This window comes from Tasmannia lanceolata, unplaced genomic scaffold (genome assembly GCF_043159265.1).
Source record: "Tasmannia lanceolata isolate RefF3 unplaced genomic scaffold, GAP_Taslan_0.1 ptg000048l, whole genome shotgun sequence".
Classification (NCBI taxonomy): Eukaryota; Viridiplantae; Streptophyta; class Magnoliopsida; order Canellales; family Winteraceae; genus Tasmannia; species Tasmannia lanceolata.
The window spans coordinates 3,110,636-3,125,548 of NW_027518725.1; the positions used below are offsets into that span (position 1 = coordinate 3,110,636).

At 37.6% G+C, this 14,913-nt stretch overlaps 1 protein-coding gene across 1 annotated transcript; it reads left to right on the forward strand.

The window, feature by feature from the left end:
- The first annotated feature begins 8,091 nt into the window (after positions 1-8,091).
- Positions 8,092-14,913, forward strand: LOC143864334 (thiol-disulfide oxidoreductase LTO1-like). Its single transcript, XM_077375256.1, has 7 exons — positions 8,092-8,296; positions 8,369-8,606; positions 9,211-9,467; positions 9,556-9,668; positions 11,874-12,021; positions 13,697-13,834; positions 14,500-14,913. The coding sequence occupies exons 1-7, from the start codon at positions 8,201-8,203 to the stop codon at positions 14,575-14,577; spliced, it is 1,068 nt and encodes a 355-aa protein (XP_077231371.1). The 5' UTR covers positions 8,092-8,200; the 3' UTR covers positions 14,578-14,913.

The following is a 14,913-nucleotide window of genomic DNA, read 5'->3' on the forward strand; positions in this document are numbered from 1 at the left end:
TTTGACTTGATTCAAGCTCCAAATGTTGAGTCCACTCCTAAGATCACAAAATCGATCCTCATTAAGTGGTTTTGTGAAGATATCCGCCAATTGTTCATTGGTGTGGATGTACTTAATTTCAATATCCCCTTTTTGAGAATGATCTCTTACGAAATGATGTCTTACCTCTATGTGCTTAGTTCTAGAATGTTGAATTGGATTTTTTGTCAAGTTGATGGCACTTGTATTATCACAATGGATTTGAACATTACAAAATGCAAGATTGTAGTCCATGAGAGTGTTCTTCATGCATAGGATTTGTGCACAACAAGCACCGGCCGCAATGTATTCTGCTTCAGTTGTAGACAAGGCTACCGAGTTTTATTTTTTGCTAAACCAAGACACTAGAGACCTTCCTAGAAATTGACAAGTGCCACTTGTGCTTTTTCTATCAATTCTACAACCGGCAAAGTCGGCATCCGAAAATCCTACTAGTTTGAATTCATTCGATCGTTCATACTATAAACCTAAAGAAGGAGTTCCTTTGAGATATTTGAATATCCTCTTAACGGCACTCAAATGAGACTCTTTAGGAGCCGATTGAAACCTAGCACAATTACATACGCAAAACATTATATCCGGCCGACTAGCGGTCAAATATAATAAACTACCTATCATTCCTCGAAACTTTTTCTCATCAACCGGTTTGCCAATTTCATCCTTTTCTAATTTGGTGGAAGTACTCATAGGAGTTGGCTTGATTTGTGAACTATCCATGCCAAATTTCTTAAGGAGTTCCTTAGTATACTTCTCTTGGTTGATGAAAATTCCATTTTTACATTGTTTGATTTGAAGTCCTAGGAAATAGGTAAGCTCTCCCATCATACTCATCTCAAACTCTTTTTGCATGGATTGTGCGAATTCTTCACACATCTTATCATTGGTAGCACCAAATATTGTGTCATCTACATAGACTTGAACAATAACATATCTTTTCCTTTTCTTTTAATGAACAAGGTTTTGTCAACCGTGCCCATTTGAAAGCCACTCTCTAATAGGAAGGAGCTGAGCCTCTCATACCAAGCTCTAGGAGCTTGCTTTAGACCATACAAGGCTTTGTCCAACCTATACACGTGATTAGGGTATTTGAAATCCTCAAAACCGGGAGGTTGTTCAACATAAACTTCCTCCATAATATACCCATTTAGGAATGCACTCTTCACATCCATTTGATACAACTTAAAGTTTTTATGGGATGCAAATGCAAGTAGCATCCTTATGGCTTCCAATCTAGCAGCCGGAGCAAAGGTCTCATCATAATCGATACCTTCCTCTTAGTTGTAACCTTGGGCTACTAATCTAGCTTTATTCCTTTGAATATCTCCATGCTCATCGAGTTTGTTTCTAAACACCCATTTAGTCCTAATAATCGGGTGATCACTAAGCCTAGGAACTAACCTCCATACTTGGTTTCTCTCAAATTGGTTTAGTTCCTCATTCATAACAATCATCCAAAATTCATCCTTTTCAGCTTCTTTTATGGACTTGGGTTCTATTTGGGAGATAAAGGCCATGTTGGCACAAACATTCTTATAGTGAGATCTTGTCTTAACTCCTTGTGAGGTTTCACCTATGATTTGAGTAGAAGGGTGACTAGACATGATTCTACTATGTTTAGGAAGACTTTCTACTTCAAGTTCTTCTATATAATGACTTTCTAAATCAAGATTTTCTAAGGGTTGAACAATGGACTCTACTTGGCTATGAGGCTCTAGAAGATTGACACCGTCATCATCTTCATTAATGACTTTAGGATGTTCAACTGACTCATCAAATTTGACATGCACGGATTCTTCCACAATTTGAGTTCTTTTGTTATAGACTCTATAAGCTTTACTATGGGTTGAATAGCCTAAGAAGATACCTTCATCGGATTTTGAATCAAACTTATGCAAGGTGTCTTTCATGTTTAATATAAAATATTTACAACCAAAAACTTTGAAATAGCTAACTTTGGGGGGTGTTCCACTCAATAGTTCATAAGGTGTTTTGTTAAGGTGGGGTCTAATGAGCACTCTATTTAAAATATAGCAAGCCGTGTGAACGGCTTCCGCCCAAAAGTTTCTTGGAACATTGTGCTCATTTAACATGGTTCTAGCCATTTCAATAAGTGATCTATTTTTCCTTTCAACTACCCCATTTTGTTGGAGAGTTCTTGGAGCCGAGAAATTGTGCTTGATTCCATTTTCATTACAAAAGGTATCAAACTCAATGTTCTCAAACTCGGTTCCATGATCACTTCTAATTTCATTTATGAAAACCCCTTGCTCATTTTGAATTCGCTTGCACAAGTTGAAAAATTTCTTGAAGGTTTCATCTTTACTAGTTAAAAACAACACCCAAGTGAACCTAGAGTAGTCATCAACAATCACATATACATATCTACTGCCTCCTCTACTACTAGTCTTCATGGGACCAAATAGGTCCATGTGAATGAGTTGTAGTGGACAAGAGGTAGATAATACACTTATGGGTTTAAACGAGTCTTTAGCATGTTTTCCATGAATGCAATAATTACAAACTTTATCTCTAATGTATTTGAGTTTAGGTAACTCTCTCACAAGATTCTTAGAAGATAATCTTGAAATCAAATCCATATGAGCATGACCAAGTCTCCTATGCCATAACCAAGGGTTATCATGGCGGAGAGACATTGGACGTTTTGATTTTCAAGGTCTTCTAATGCTAATGAATACATATTGCCATCTCTATATGCAACAAATTCAATTTCATTATTCTTAGCATTCAAAATCTTACAACTATCTTTTTCAAAAAGAACTTTGTGACCAAGATCACATAGTTGACTAATGCTTATTAAATTAAATGAAAGACTGTCGACGAGCAAAACATGTTCAACCTTAATATCCTTAATTTTAATGGTACCTTCACCGATGATTTTGCTTCTTGTATCATCTCCAAATGTGACATTTCCTTGATGACTCATGGTGACAAAGGCGAACTTGGTTACATCTCCCGTCATGTGCCTTGAGCAATCGCTATCCAAGAACCACTTGTCCTTTGAGGGTTTTCCTTTCAAGCACACCTATAAGAAACAAAGCTCATGTTGAAGTTTTAGGTACCCACTTTTTCTTGGGTCCTTCAAGGTTAGCAACATTATAAAGCTCATCCTTTTTAACCCACGTAAATTTAGATGCTTTTGATTTCTTAACATTGCATGCAAACCTTAAGTGTCCTATTCTACAACAATAGTGACAAGTAGGAATAAAGGCACTAGAGTTAGCATGGATGTGGGAGGAATTTAGTATAAACTTATTTTTAAATGAAGCTTTTCCTTTAGAAAACGGTTGGTAACCAAGACCATATTTTTCTAAAGAGACAAGCTTATTTTCAAGAATTTCATCTAGTTTGTTTTTGCCACATGAGAATTTTCTAAACGTTAAATCAAGTTCTTTGCATTTCAAAACAAGTGTCTCATTTTCCTCTTTCAAGCTTTTGTTTTCAAGGATTAATTTTAAAGCTTTATTTTCCAAAATCAATTTTTCACTTGTATTGGTTTGCAAATCGAATTCCTTTTTCAACATCCTAAATTCCCTAGTGATATCTTGTAAGGATTTTTTCATTGTTTTATTTTTTGCAAGTTGTAAATCCAAATTTTCATGAAGTTTTTCACAAGCAAATATTAGTTCATCATTAGAGAATTCATGAGACATATCATCAACATCATTTACCTCGGATATGGAGATCTCTTGTGTCACATCGGCGAGTCCCATGAAGCAAAGGTCATCTTCATCCTTTCCGTTGGATTCATTTCCGGATGAAGCACTCCCTTCATCCCAAGCCGCCGCACACAAGACCTTTTTGCCATTTCTTCTATTCTTCCTATCCTTGTCATTATTGTTGATGAGTGGGCAATTTGGTCGTATATGACCAACCTTGTTGCATTTATAGCATCTCATCTCCTCTTTGCTTGAAGGCCTATTTCTTCCTTGGCTAGAATTGCCTCCTTTCTTGAACTTGAGAAATTTCTTGAATCTCTTGGTGAAGAGAGCAAGATCATCTTGTGTGTCTTCTTCACTCTCTTCCTCTTCACTTTCAACTCTTGCTTTGAAAGCTATTCATTTCCTTTTTGTATCTTCCTTTTGTTTGTTTAAGGTTTCTCTTCCTTTTAAAACCATTTCAAAAGTTATTAAGGAACCTATTAAGTCTTCTAAGCCCATTTTTGATACGTCTTTTGCTTCTTCAATGGCGGTGACCTTGGGATCCCAGTCTTTAGGTAATGACCTAAGTATTTTAGTAACTAAGTCCTTGCTAGACAATTGCTTACCTAATGATCTCAACCCATTTGTTATGTTTGTGAACCTAGTATGCATTTTGGCAATGGTTTCATTAGGGTCCATCATGAATGGTTCATACTCTCTAAAGAGAAGATTCATCTTGGACTCTTTCACTTGATTTGTCCCTTCATAAGCTATCTCTAACATATCCTAAATCTCCTTAGCGGTTTCAAGAGTAGAAACTCGATTGAACTCCTCGGGAGATAAGGCATAAATCAGGGCATTCATTGCTTTTGCATTGATAGTGGATTCTTTTCTTTCATTTTCATCCCATTGTTCCATATCAATACTAGGTTCATTATATCCATTTTGGATACTTCTCCAAACATCAAAATCTAAAGATTTTAAAAACACTCTCATTCTAGCTTTCCAATATGGATAGTTTAAGCCATTGAAGAAGGAAGGTCTAGTAGTGGATTGCCCCTCATTGCTATGAGAAAAGGTTGCCATTTAGATCTTTCCCTTGTAGGTTTTCAAAGAGAAATCCTATGTAAGAGCCTAAGCTCTGATACCAAGTAAAATTCCACTTAGCAACCCAAGAGGGCGTGAATTGGGTTTCTTTTCAAATTTTAAGGATTTTGAAAATTTTAGATTGCACTAGTTTTAGATTGAATAGGAAATCAAAAGTGGTATTTAAAGCAATAGTGAAAAGCTTACCATAAGAGAAGAGCTGAAGAGACAAGGAAGCTTTGATACAAAGATTTTTATAGTGGTTCGGTCTTAGCTCAAGACCTACTCCACTCTTCTCAAGTTACTCTCCTTGAGGATTCCACTATCTTCTCCAAGGAACTTAAATACGGCGTTCCTTCCGCCTTGTACAAATCGAGCTTCACGCTCCAAGGGTCTTCTACGGCACCCTTCGTGCCAAATACAAAGAAGATGAAATGAAAAGGCTTGCTTGCCTCTAGATAGGCTATTTTAAAGTAAAGCTCACTCACTCTCACAAGAACAAGATGAACAAATGAAGGTCCTAAAGTCTCTCAAGAATAATCTAAGGTAAATGGCACAAGAGAGAGATGGAGAGTGAAGATCTTCAAGAGAAGGAGAATAAGTGCCTTTTAGTTCTCTTGAAATCTTTGTAAACTCCTTAGGTGAATGTTCCAAGAGTCCCATGGTTCCTATTTATAGAGGAGCAAAAAATACACAATTTTTAAGCTCCTCAACGGTCTTCTCGGACTGCGGGCTCGGAGCTCCGAGCGCTATTATTTTTGAACCTGGAACAATTCTCGGAGCTCCGAGAAGCCTACGACAGCAGATTTTTTCTTATATTTTGGCTGTTTTCGTTTGGGCTTTTGGAACTTGGATTTATCAAGATAATTAGAATGACATGAGGGTCCAACATGTTGGGACACCACTATGATCATTCACAAACCTATTAAGTTCTAATTAGATTGATTTTAAATCTCCTTTGTGCCATAGACCTAGATTAAACATGAAGGACCATTTACATTCTAAATTGACTTGGTCTTCAATCTTGTTGGCACCTTGTAGAGGCCTTGATATCTCTTCACTCAACTCCACTGATGCTTGAGCCAAGCTTGAACATTTGAGATGATTACCATTCTTGTTAGGCTTGAGTTCAACCTTGTCTTTGACTACCTTTGAGATGGTGATGCCTTTGATATCACTTCGAGCTTGAATGAATTGCCATTTGTCATGCACTCTTGAAGATGCTATGCTGTGAACATTATAACTTTGCCAATGGTAATCATTAGTGTATAAAGCCTTTATTTTATAACAAATTTAGTTTGTTAATCATCAAAACATTTCAATGGGAGTACTTGTTGAACCCTTGGGCTAACACCCTCAATGTCCTATATTTTTCATTGGCACTCCTGCGGATGTGAACAAATGAAAGTAAACTATCATTAATCATAGAACTAAAGAATGTAAAGAAAAAGGGTGTAATTTATCATGGGTAGGGTCTTTTCTCAATCATCAATCACCCCCCCAAAATAAGCAGCCAAACAGAGTTAACGTCATTCCTTAGATTATAAAGGCAAAGAAAAATGTTACAGGGGGTGAATTTATCATCAAGCAGTGAACCACTCTCCTAGAAACCGTTAAAGGGGGGGATTTTATCTGTTTAGGGGGGGGGGGAGATATCAGCGCCCTTTATCATTTCCCCTTTTATGGGATATCATATCAACATAACCATGTTTTCACAATTGCACTAACACATCTTTTTCTTTTATTATTTAAATAGCTGTCAAAGGTTATTACAATTCCCAAAAAGCTCGCACTGGCCAATTAAAAAAGAAAAGACAAGTTGTATTTGTGCAATTATTAAAGGGATTTGTTAGCCAGCCGATTTCGTAGAAAGCCATTTCGTGCCTGGCTTTTGCATGTGAGAACAGCCACACAAGTTGACTTTTTAGCATATTTTGTCTTACTCATTTAATTCATCTGAGGTGGCTGTTCTCACAGGCAAAAGCCAGCCGCAAAATGGCTTTCCCCTAAATTGGTAGTGGCAATATCAGTGGAATTTTCTTAACAAAGTCATTGACTGTTTCAAAAAGTTTTGGGTGATGATAAATTCGCACCACCTGTAGGATAATTCACACCCCAGTAAAGGACTTTTAAGTGGGGCTGCAACTTGGCCCGGGTTTTACCTGACCTGCATAGGCCCGACTTGAAAATAACATGGGTCGGGTTTAGAAATCATGGGTCTTGAGCAGAATTGGGTTTTCCAATGAGTAGCGTCGGGTTTTAAATTGGAAAACCTGACTCAATCTTGGGTAGGGACGGCTTTAAAAAAAAACCGAAACCTGAAACCCGACTCATATGGGTGTACTATCAGAGGCGATGCCACATGAGAGAAAAGGGGGGCAATTGCCCCCCTTAATTTTTTGGAAAAAAATATATACCTTTATGTTTTAATATTTTTTTGTCTTTACCCCTTTTTTAAAAAAATATGCCCCCCTTTCCAATCATCCCTAAGATAGAAAATAAGTTTTAAATTTTAATTTTACCATTTTTATCTCCCTTTTTTTGCAAAATTTACTATAATTTTTGCCCCCTTGTGCAAAATTTCAGATAGAAATTTTTTCTATCTTAATTTTAAGATACATAAAAAAATTACTATAATTTTTGCCCCCCTTGTGCAAAATTTCTGGCATCGCCCCTGTGTACTATGACTTTCTCAAATATCTCTTGAATAAATAGCAAATTATTTTCCAATAAACTGGTACAATTGTTTTCATTGACGTGACCATGTCTGTTGTGCGAAAATACAGTGTCCTTAAAGTTATGCACTTGATGACATAAAATTAGAGATTTTTGGTGTGAAGAATTGTTTTTTTTGCTAAAATAAAAATTAGTCACTATCCTATGCTAAAAAAATGAAAACCCAACCCGGCCCGACCAGAGAAACTATCTTGGGTAGGGTTGGGTTTACAAATCTCAGGTTTTCCTATAAAAAATTAGACCTTACCTAACCCAACCTGAGAAACTATCTTGGGTAGGGTTGGGTTTACAAATCTCGGTTTTTCCGTAAAAAATTAGAGCCGACCCGAGATAATTCCCGGGTAGCGTAGGGTTTTGGAGAACCCGACCAGCAAAATCCTAATTCTCGGGTTGGGTAGTGTTTTGGAAAACTTGACCCGCGCGATCCGAGTTCCACCCCTACTTTTAACACTTAGCGCTAATTCACGTTAAAGGGGTGCGAATTTCACTGTCCAAAGTTTTTTTCCTCATCCATAGTGGGGCCCACTAGATGAATGGCAGGGAAATTAGATGGCCCCACGTCTTTCTCTTGTTTGACCCATCTCTCCCGGGCTCACCTTTCACCAGCTACATCTCTTTGCCATTGGTTGCACCTCCTCTGTAAAACCAGTAGAGAGAGAGAGAGAGAGAGAGAGAGAGAGATGGCCAAAGTCATCAACATCTCTTCTACCCCACTTTTCTCTCGCTCTCCAAATCTCGCCACTACCCGTACTCTTTATTCTACAACCCATTTCAAGGTATACTCTAACTCTCTATCTCTTTCTTTGAGGTTTTGATTGATTAAAATCAAAAGAGATTCTTTGTTGCAGAGGGTGGAGATGCCTTCTATCAGATGCTGTTCGTCTCCGATAGGCGACCAAGAACCTGAGCCATCATCTACTCTCAGCAGCATTTCAACATACACTTGGTGTGCTGGACTTGGAGCCTTAGGGTTTGTAGAAACTGGATATCTGACCTACCTCAAGCTCACTAATTCCACTGCTTTCTGCCCTATTGGGGGAGGCTCTTGCAGCGATGTTCTCAACAGCGATTACGCCATTGTTTTCGGTATGTTTTTTTATGGCTCCTTTTACTGTGATTTATATTTGGTTTCGAATTCGTTTGGAACTGCAATTTGGGCCTTTTTAGATTTCATACTGCAACCTGAAAGGGCACAAAAATTGCGTCCATATTAAAACTTGGTGCACACCAGAACGTATCAGGGCTAGAATTTTCTTTGGCCACATGTTGACCCACATCTGCATTTTAAAACACTGAGTAATTCTAATAGTATTGTTAACTCAATTTGTTTGGAGGTGACTGTTGAAGCATAAATGATTAAATAACACAAACTCTAACAGCTTAAACTTTTGGAGTAATTAGTTGTTTCACATGGTATCAAAGCTATTGCCCCACACAGGTCCTAAGTTCAACACCCAACTAAATCCCTGATATTAAAAATCCATGTGTACGGCCAACCCAAATGAGGGGCCACATGTGCCACGTGTATGGCCAATCCAAGAGGGGCGCACACTTGAGGGAGTGTTAAAGTATAAATGATTAAATAACACCAACTCTAAATCTCTAATAGCTTAAGCTTTTGGAGTAATTGGTTGTTTCACAGTGACTGTTTGAAAGTGGATTTCATGATTGCTCATTTTGCATTTTGCAGGTGTTCCTCTTCCATTAATTGGTATGGTTGCATATGGATTAGTTGCATCCCTTGGTCTGCATCTGGCTGGGAAGAATATGCTTTTTGGACTAGGTGAAACTAATGGCCGCTTGGTTTTACTTGGGAGCACTACCTCAATGGCAGCAGCTAGTGCTTATTTTCTTTACCTTCTAAACACAAAGTTGGCTGGAGCGTCATGTTTGTATTGTTTGGTTTCGGTTATTCTGTCTTTCAGTTTGTTCTTCATCACTCTGAAGGTTCGGCTTTTAAATTTTAGTCTAATGGAAAATTCTTTTCAATGGAACCAGCATTTATTGACCAGTTAATTCGTTTCTCTCTATGTAGGATTTCGGGTTGGGAGAGATACAAAAAAATGTTGGTCTGCAATTATCTATAGCTGCCATAGTGATTGCTGCTTTAAGCACTTCATATAGTTCTTCTCGACCTGAGGTGACGAGGTGAGTCCTTTAAGCTGAACATTATCCCCTCAAATTAAATTGCTTAACCAAATTTATTTCAATCAGAATGCCCATCGAGAAGCATTGACATTATGTCAACTGATATCATTGTTTTGGGTCTTACTCAAAGCCATTTTATGTGAAAGATCTATATTGAGAATTAGAACCTCCTCCCTCTCTTGCCCTCGAAACTTAATTTTGATGATAATTGACAATCCAGGCTTAGCAGGTGTTGATTTTTTATTGGTGACAATGGGGGTGCTTTGGTGGTAGTTTTCAAATCCTATCAGCATCAAATATTCCAACAATGTCAAGGTGTTGATGATGGTGTGTGGCGTAATTAACCTGTTGATGATAAAAATTGCTGTACTCAATGCTTCTTCAACACCTGTTAGTAAAGCCTAATAAGTAAGGGGGAACTTTGCTTTCAGAAAGGTGATTGAAACACTGGAAACAGGGACCACCCAAGCTAATGATAGTGGCAAATACACTTTCCGGACAGGTCCCATTGATTGATCATATCAATATCGTGGAAATGCCGCACTCAAACTAGTTCCTATCACCTGTGTCTACTCTAATATGCTTGCCGCTGGTGCACCTGTCCTAACATTTGCCCATTTAAGTATGGCTGATTCCATTTCTCTGGGTTTCGATTCTTCCGAACAAGAGAGGTTTGATGCTTCTGAATCCATTGTAAAAAAATTCACTTCCTTTCATGGATTGACCACCGCTATGGATCAATCACCCTACGCCCAATTCCTTTCTCTTTTGACTGCCCATCCAATGAACGGAAATGTTCAGGAATTACCAAACCCATGTAATGCAGAAGAATGTTGGATTCTCGTGAAACAGCTGATGATAAGGAGTTATGTGCTGTAGCCTCTATTAGTAATCTTAATGGGTTTTTTTTCAGAGATTCACATTTTCTTAAATGCTCTTATAGGAGGCAGATGATCTAGATAACAGTTGATGGTCCTGGAGATGAATGACACTTGGGGATGGCATTGTTCTACAGAGTACCTATCAGAGTTGCCAAATGGACAGGGAGTGTCGTTTGTGACTTCTTATGGAATGAATTTGAGAAGAATTGGGTGTGTTCAGGATTTGTACTGGAGTTCTGTAAGCCTATGTGTGCTCGGTGGTTCGTATCAGATAGGTTTCAAATTGTTGTTGTGCTTTTCTAAGGCTTGATCATGCTCATGTTTTATGGAACAGTCCGGCAATCAAGACATGCAGGTTTGGTATCCGTTGATGCTTTTTTTCTGTGTGTGTGTGTGCGTGTGTGTGGGTGTTGGGTGGGTGGGGGGGGGCTACTCTCTGCTGTTGGTCCATCAGATGAATCATCAGTGCTGACAGGGCTTTTGACTATCTGCATCGTCTGCCTCTGGGTTGGTGGTTAATGATTGATGATTGAGAAAAGACTCGCTCAATGTCTTGGTGGTTTAGTTGGTGGTTGATGATTGATGATTGAGAAAAGACTCGCTCAATGTCTTGGTGGTTTTGTGCGGATATTTTATAGAGGCCTGTTAGGGTCTTGGACGAGATTCTCAAGAGGCTTCCTAGGGCTTTTGACAATGTTCTTGTTATCCTTTATGGGGCGTTAAGTAATTGTAGAGTTCTGAAGATATCAACTTGTTTGATTAGATGTCTAACTCTAGTTTTGAGCTTCCATTGCTTTGTGTGTTCATTTATCTGGTTGTTGTTCTTTCCTTAATTGATCATATTGTTATGCTTTGGATCTTGTTCTGATATTGTTTCTTCTTTATCTTTTCGTGTTGAGTTATATGAACCAAACTAAAAGAAGAGAAGAAACATGGTAAATATATGAAGGAAATAATGATAGAAAATGTTTGTTATTTTCTTTGATAAAGTGGTAACAATGATACCAGTTACCACTGAGAAAAGGAAAAATAAACGAGGTGGTTATCTGAATAAAGAAGAAATGGGAGTGAGCTGTGCTCTTTCATTTGTTTCAATGCTTCAAAAACTTGATTTTGTCATTCTCTACCTGCTAATTAATATCTGCCTCTCTACGTAGTGCCTTTAGACATCTTTCTTTAAACCAGTCACATTAAATTGCTGAGGTGAAAATTGCTGAATTGTTGGCTGTTGTAGTAGCAATTTATATATTGTCTTCAAATGCTAAAGTAAGTATGCACCGTTTATGTTCATTTTGAAAACATTTATCTGTTGGATTCTGAACAGCATCGCTGAGATTGACCTACAACCTTTTCAAACTGAGATAACAACGCAATCAAGTCCATTGGCACTTTCTCTGGCAAAACATCTGCACTCAATAGGAGCCAAGATGTATGGAGCTTTCTGGTGTTCTCATTGTATAGAACAAAAACAGGTATTTTCTCGTCTATACATCCCTTGACAAAATTTATGTTGCAACTATAAGCCATTTAGTGTGATAGGAAAGTAGAACTAAGAAGCTCGTTGAGTAAGTTGTTCTATGTCAACTGTCCCATCACAAGTGATAGGGTTTCTTTGCAAATGTTCTGAACTAGAATTGTCTGATTGTCGAATTAAAACTTAAAACAGTAATCAAACCTCAGAATACACATTTTCCAATGTACTGTTACATAACATATAGATCTATGTTTTAAGATTTTTGTGTACTTGTTTTATTGGTTCTCCAGAGTAAAGTGCTGTATGAGAGAATTAACCAAGTCATAAGTGAATTTTGGCATGCTGTTTGCTTTTTAGATTATTTGCTCAGTTGTGCTCTTATTCATGGAGATTTGATGCAGCCACTATGGAAAAAGTACGATTCCAAAGGAAATACAGCTGAAAGTATAAGAAATGATAGAGATAAACTGTACAAATTACTGTTCTACAAGAAAAGAAATTTCAGGGCTAAGCTAAAAACATGTGTTCTGACGGAACCCACATCACCAACACCCGCCCCCCACCCATTCTAACACTACCATCAAGGAGGAGCCTTATGTAAGATGAAAATCTATCTTTCACACACCCACACGCACGCATTATGATGGTCTGTGATACACTTACATGGGATCTTATGGGTTGAAGATGACTCGTCCAATGTATCTCTTGGTCTATGCATTGGAGTCTGAACCCATCATGTGTAAGTGAGTGATGGCATTTCTTTCTTTCTTTTTTACCGAGAAGCTAATGTTATCGTGAATCTTTTAGTAGAAGTGGTTACTGTTAGAGAGCTGCTAGTGGTGGCGCAATCCTTGCCCCTGCTATAAATTCCTTCTTCTTAATAAAATCTGTTATCATTTACAACAAAAAGAAACAACAATCATCGCAAAAAAAGTTTTATATATCGTGTCCCTGATGTTGAATTTTTATGTGATTGAACTATCGAAGGATCTAAAGACTTGACGGACTGCACCCTGCAAGGGATGCCAAAATGGAATGAGAATTCAGAATCAGCCAACAACATTAACAAATAAAACTTGGAATTTAAGTGAATGTGCTGTCCAAATAGGAAACATGTCTAGTTTTTCAAGAATTGTAGGTGAACCAGACTCCAAAATTTTAGCTGACTGTGTAGAGCTATAATATTACCTTTATGACTGGAGGAATGCTAGATTGAAGGGAGCCCTTGCAAAAAAGAGAACAATTATTGTGGATAAATGCAGTTTTTTCTTGTTAGGGAATTTGGGCAAATAATGATATGTTAATAATTACTTCCAATTATCATCATAACTAAGAATGTTGAAATACAAATCATGTACCATACCAGATAATTGCATAATCACATTTGCCTTTCTCAGTTCATTTTAAGAAAGCTGGACTAATATCTACTGAGTGTTTACTAAATATTTGGTTCCTGTAATGAGAACTGTAATGATTGATGCCACTTGAGTCCAACAAATGCAACATGATCTACTGATAAAGTTCGAAAGCCTAATTACATCACAGCTATATAAATATAGGAATTGAACTGAATGAGGTTGCCACTTGTTTGTAAATTACATCTTTCCCCAATGATTTGCTTTCCATTCAAATACACCATTCATTAGCTTTACTAGTAATTTTCATCCATGCAGATGTTTGGTCATGAAGCAGCAGAGAATTTGGACTACATTGAGTGCTTCCCCGATGGAGTCGGAAAAGGAAGAAAAATGGCCAAGGAATGCAAGGATGCTGGAATTGAGGGTTTCCCAACCTGGGTTATTAAGGGAAAGGTACACAAAAAAATCTTTATGATTTTCGTGATCCCTATGAGGCTGTTTGGATACACGGATTTTACAATCTAGGATTATAAAATCAGATTTTAGCTTGAAATTTGTGTTTGTATAGCTAAAACCTAGAATTTTATAATCTACAAACCGTTAGAAAACCAGGTTGTGAAAATGTCTCTCACAACCCGAGATTTCTTAATCCGGAATTCGAAAAGACTATGGCTGGTCTCCTCCTCCTCCTCCTCCTCCTCCTCCTCTCTCTCTCTCTCTCTCTCTCTCTCTCTCTCTCTCTCTCTCTCTCTCTCTCTAAAAACCATGGAAATTACGGTCTATTATCCAAACAGCCTATTTAAAAATCCTAGATTGAATAATCAAGCTTTCTTCTATCCAAAATTTTAAAATGACGGTATCCAAACGGCCCCTATATGTGGGCCAGTTTCCAATCTTCCCAGTTCCATGGGTCAGAGATGGTATTAACAGATGTTTGCTCTAAGAGATGGTGTCGTCTGTGCTTTATTTTGTATTTTGTTGGGCATGATTCCCCTGTTAATTTATCCGATATAAGTACCAATTCTACTTATCTGTATGTCAGGTCCATAGTAAGATTAGTCCGTATGCTTTTCTTGAAAGATTTTTGTTCTTTCTAATTGAAAGTCTATTCCTTGTAGGTTTTGAGTGGAGATCAAAAATTTTCAGAGCTCATTGAAGCATCCGGTTTCGCTCTCGAAGATATCCATCCTACATAAGACTAGTGCATGGCTCTCAAATAGATGTCTTATGTTTTGACAAGGGTAGTCCATTCTTCACTGTATCAGTTCTTATGGATAAAATTTCGTTACCATTTCTAAAATTTAAAAAAAAAGGGTGGGTCGAGGTTGGGGATTCCATCATTTCACCTAAATTTTGGGGACATTTACTTTAGGACAGGTAGCGATTTTACTCCATTCCCAGCAGCTCTTTTTTTTACTACATGTTTGTTTTGCAGTTTCAGTACTGTATATTAATGTATAGCACTCAACTTACCAGATTATGATTAGCTTTGAATGTTACTTCAGCTAGAAGAGGAGCTTTTAATGTTTTAA

Bases quoted from the DNA above. Each gene is read 5' to 3' on its own strand.
- LOC143864334 (XM_077375256.1), top strand. From the start codon at position 8,201: ATGGCCAAAGTCATCAACATCTCTTCTACCCCACTTTTCTCTCGCTCT. The intron at 8,607-9,210 runs GTATGTTTTTTT...TGCATTTTGCAG, and splicing joins CGATTACGCCATTGTTTTCG to GTGTTCCTCTTCCATTAATT. The intron at 13,835-14,499 runs GTACACAAAAAA...TATTCCTTGTAG, and splicing joins CCTGGGTTATTAAGGGAAAG to GTTTTGAGTGGAGATCAAAA.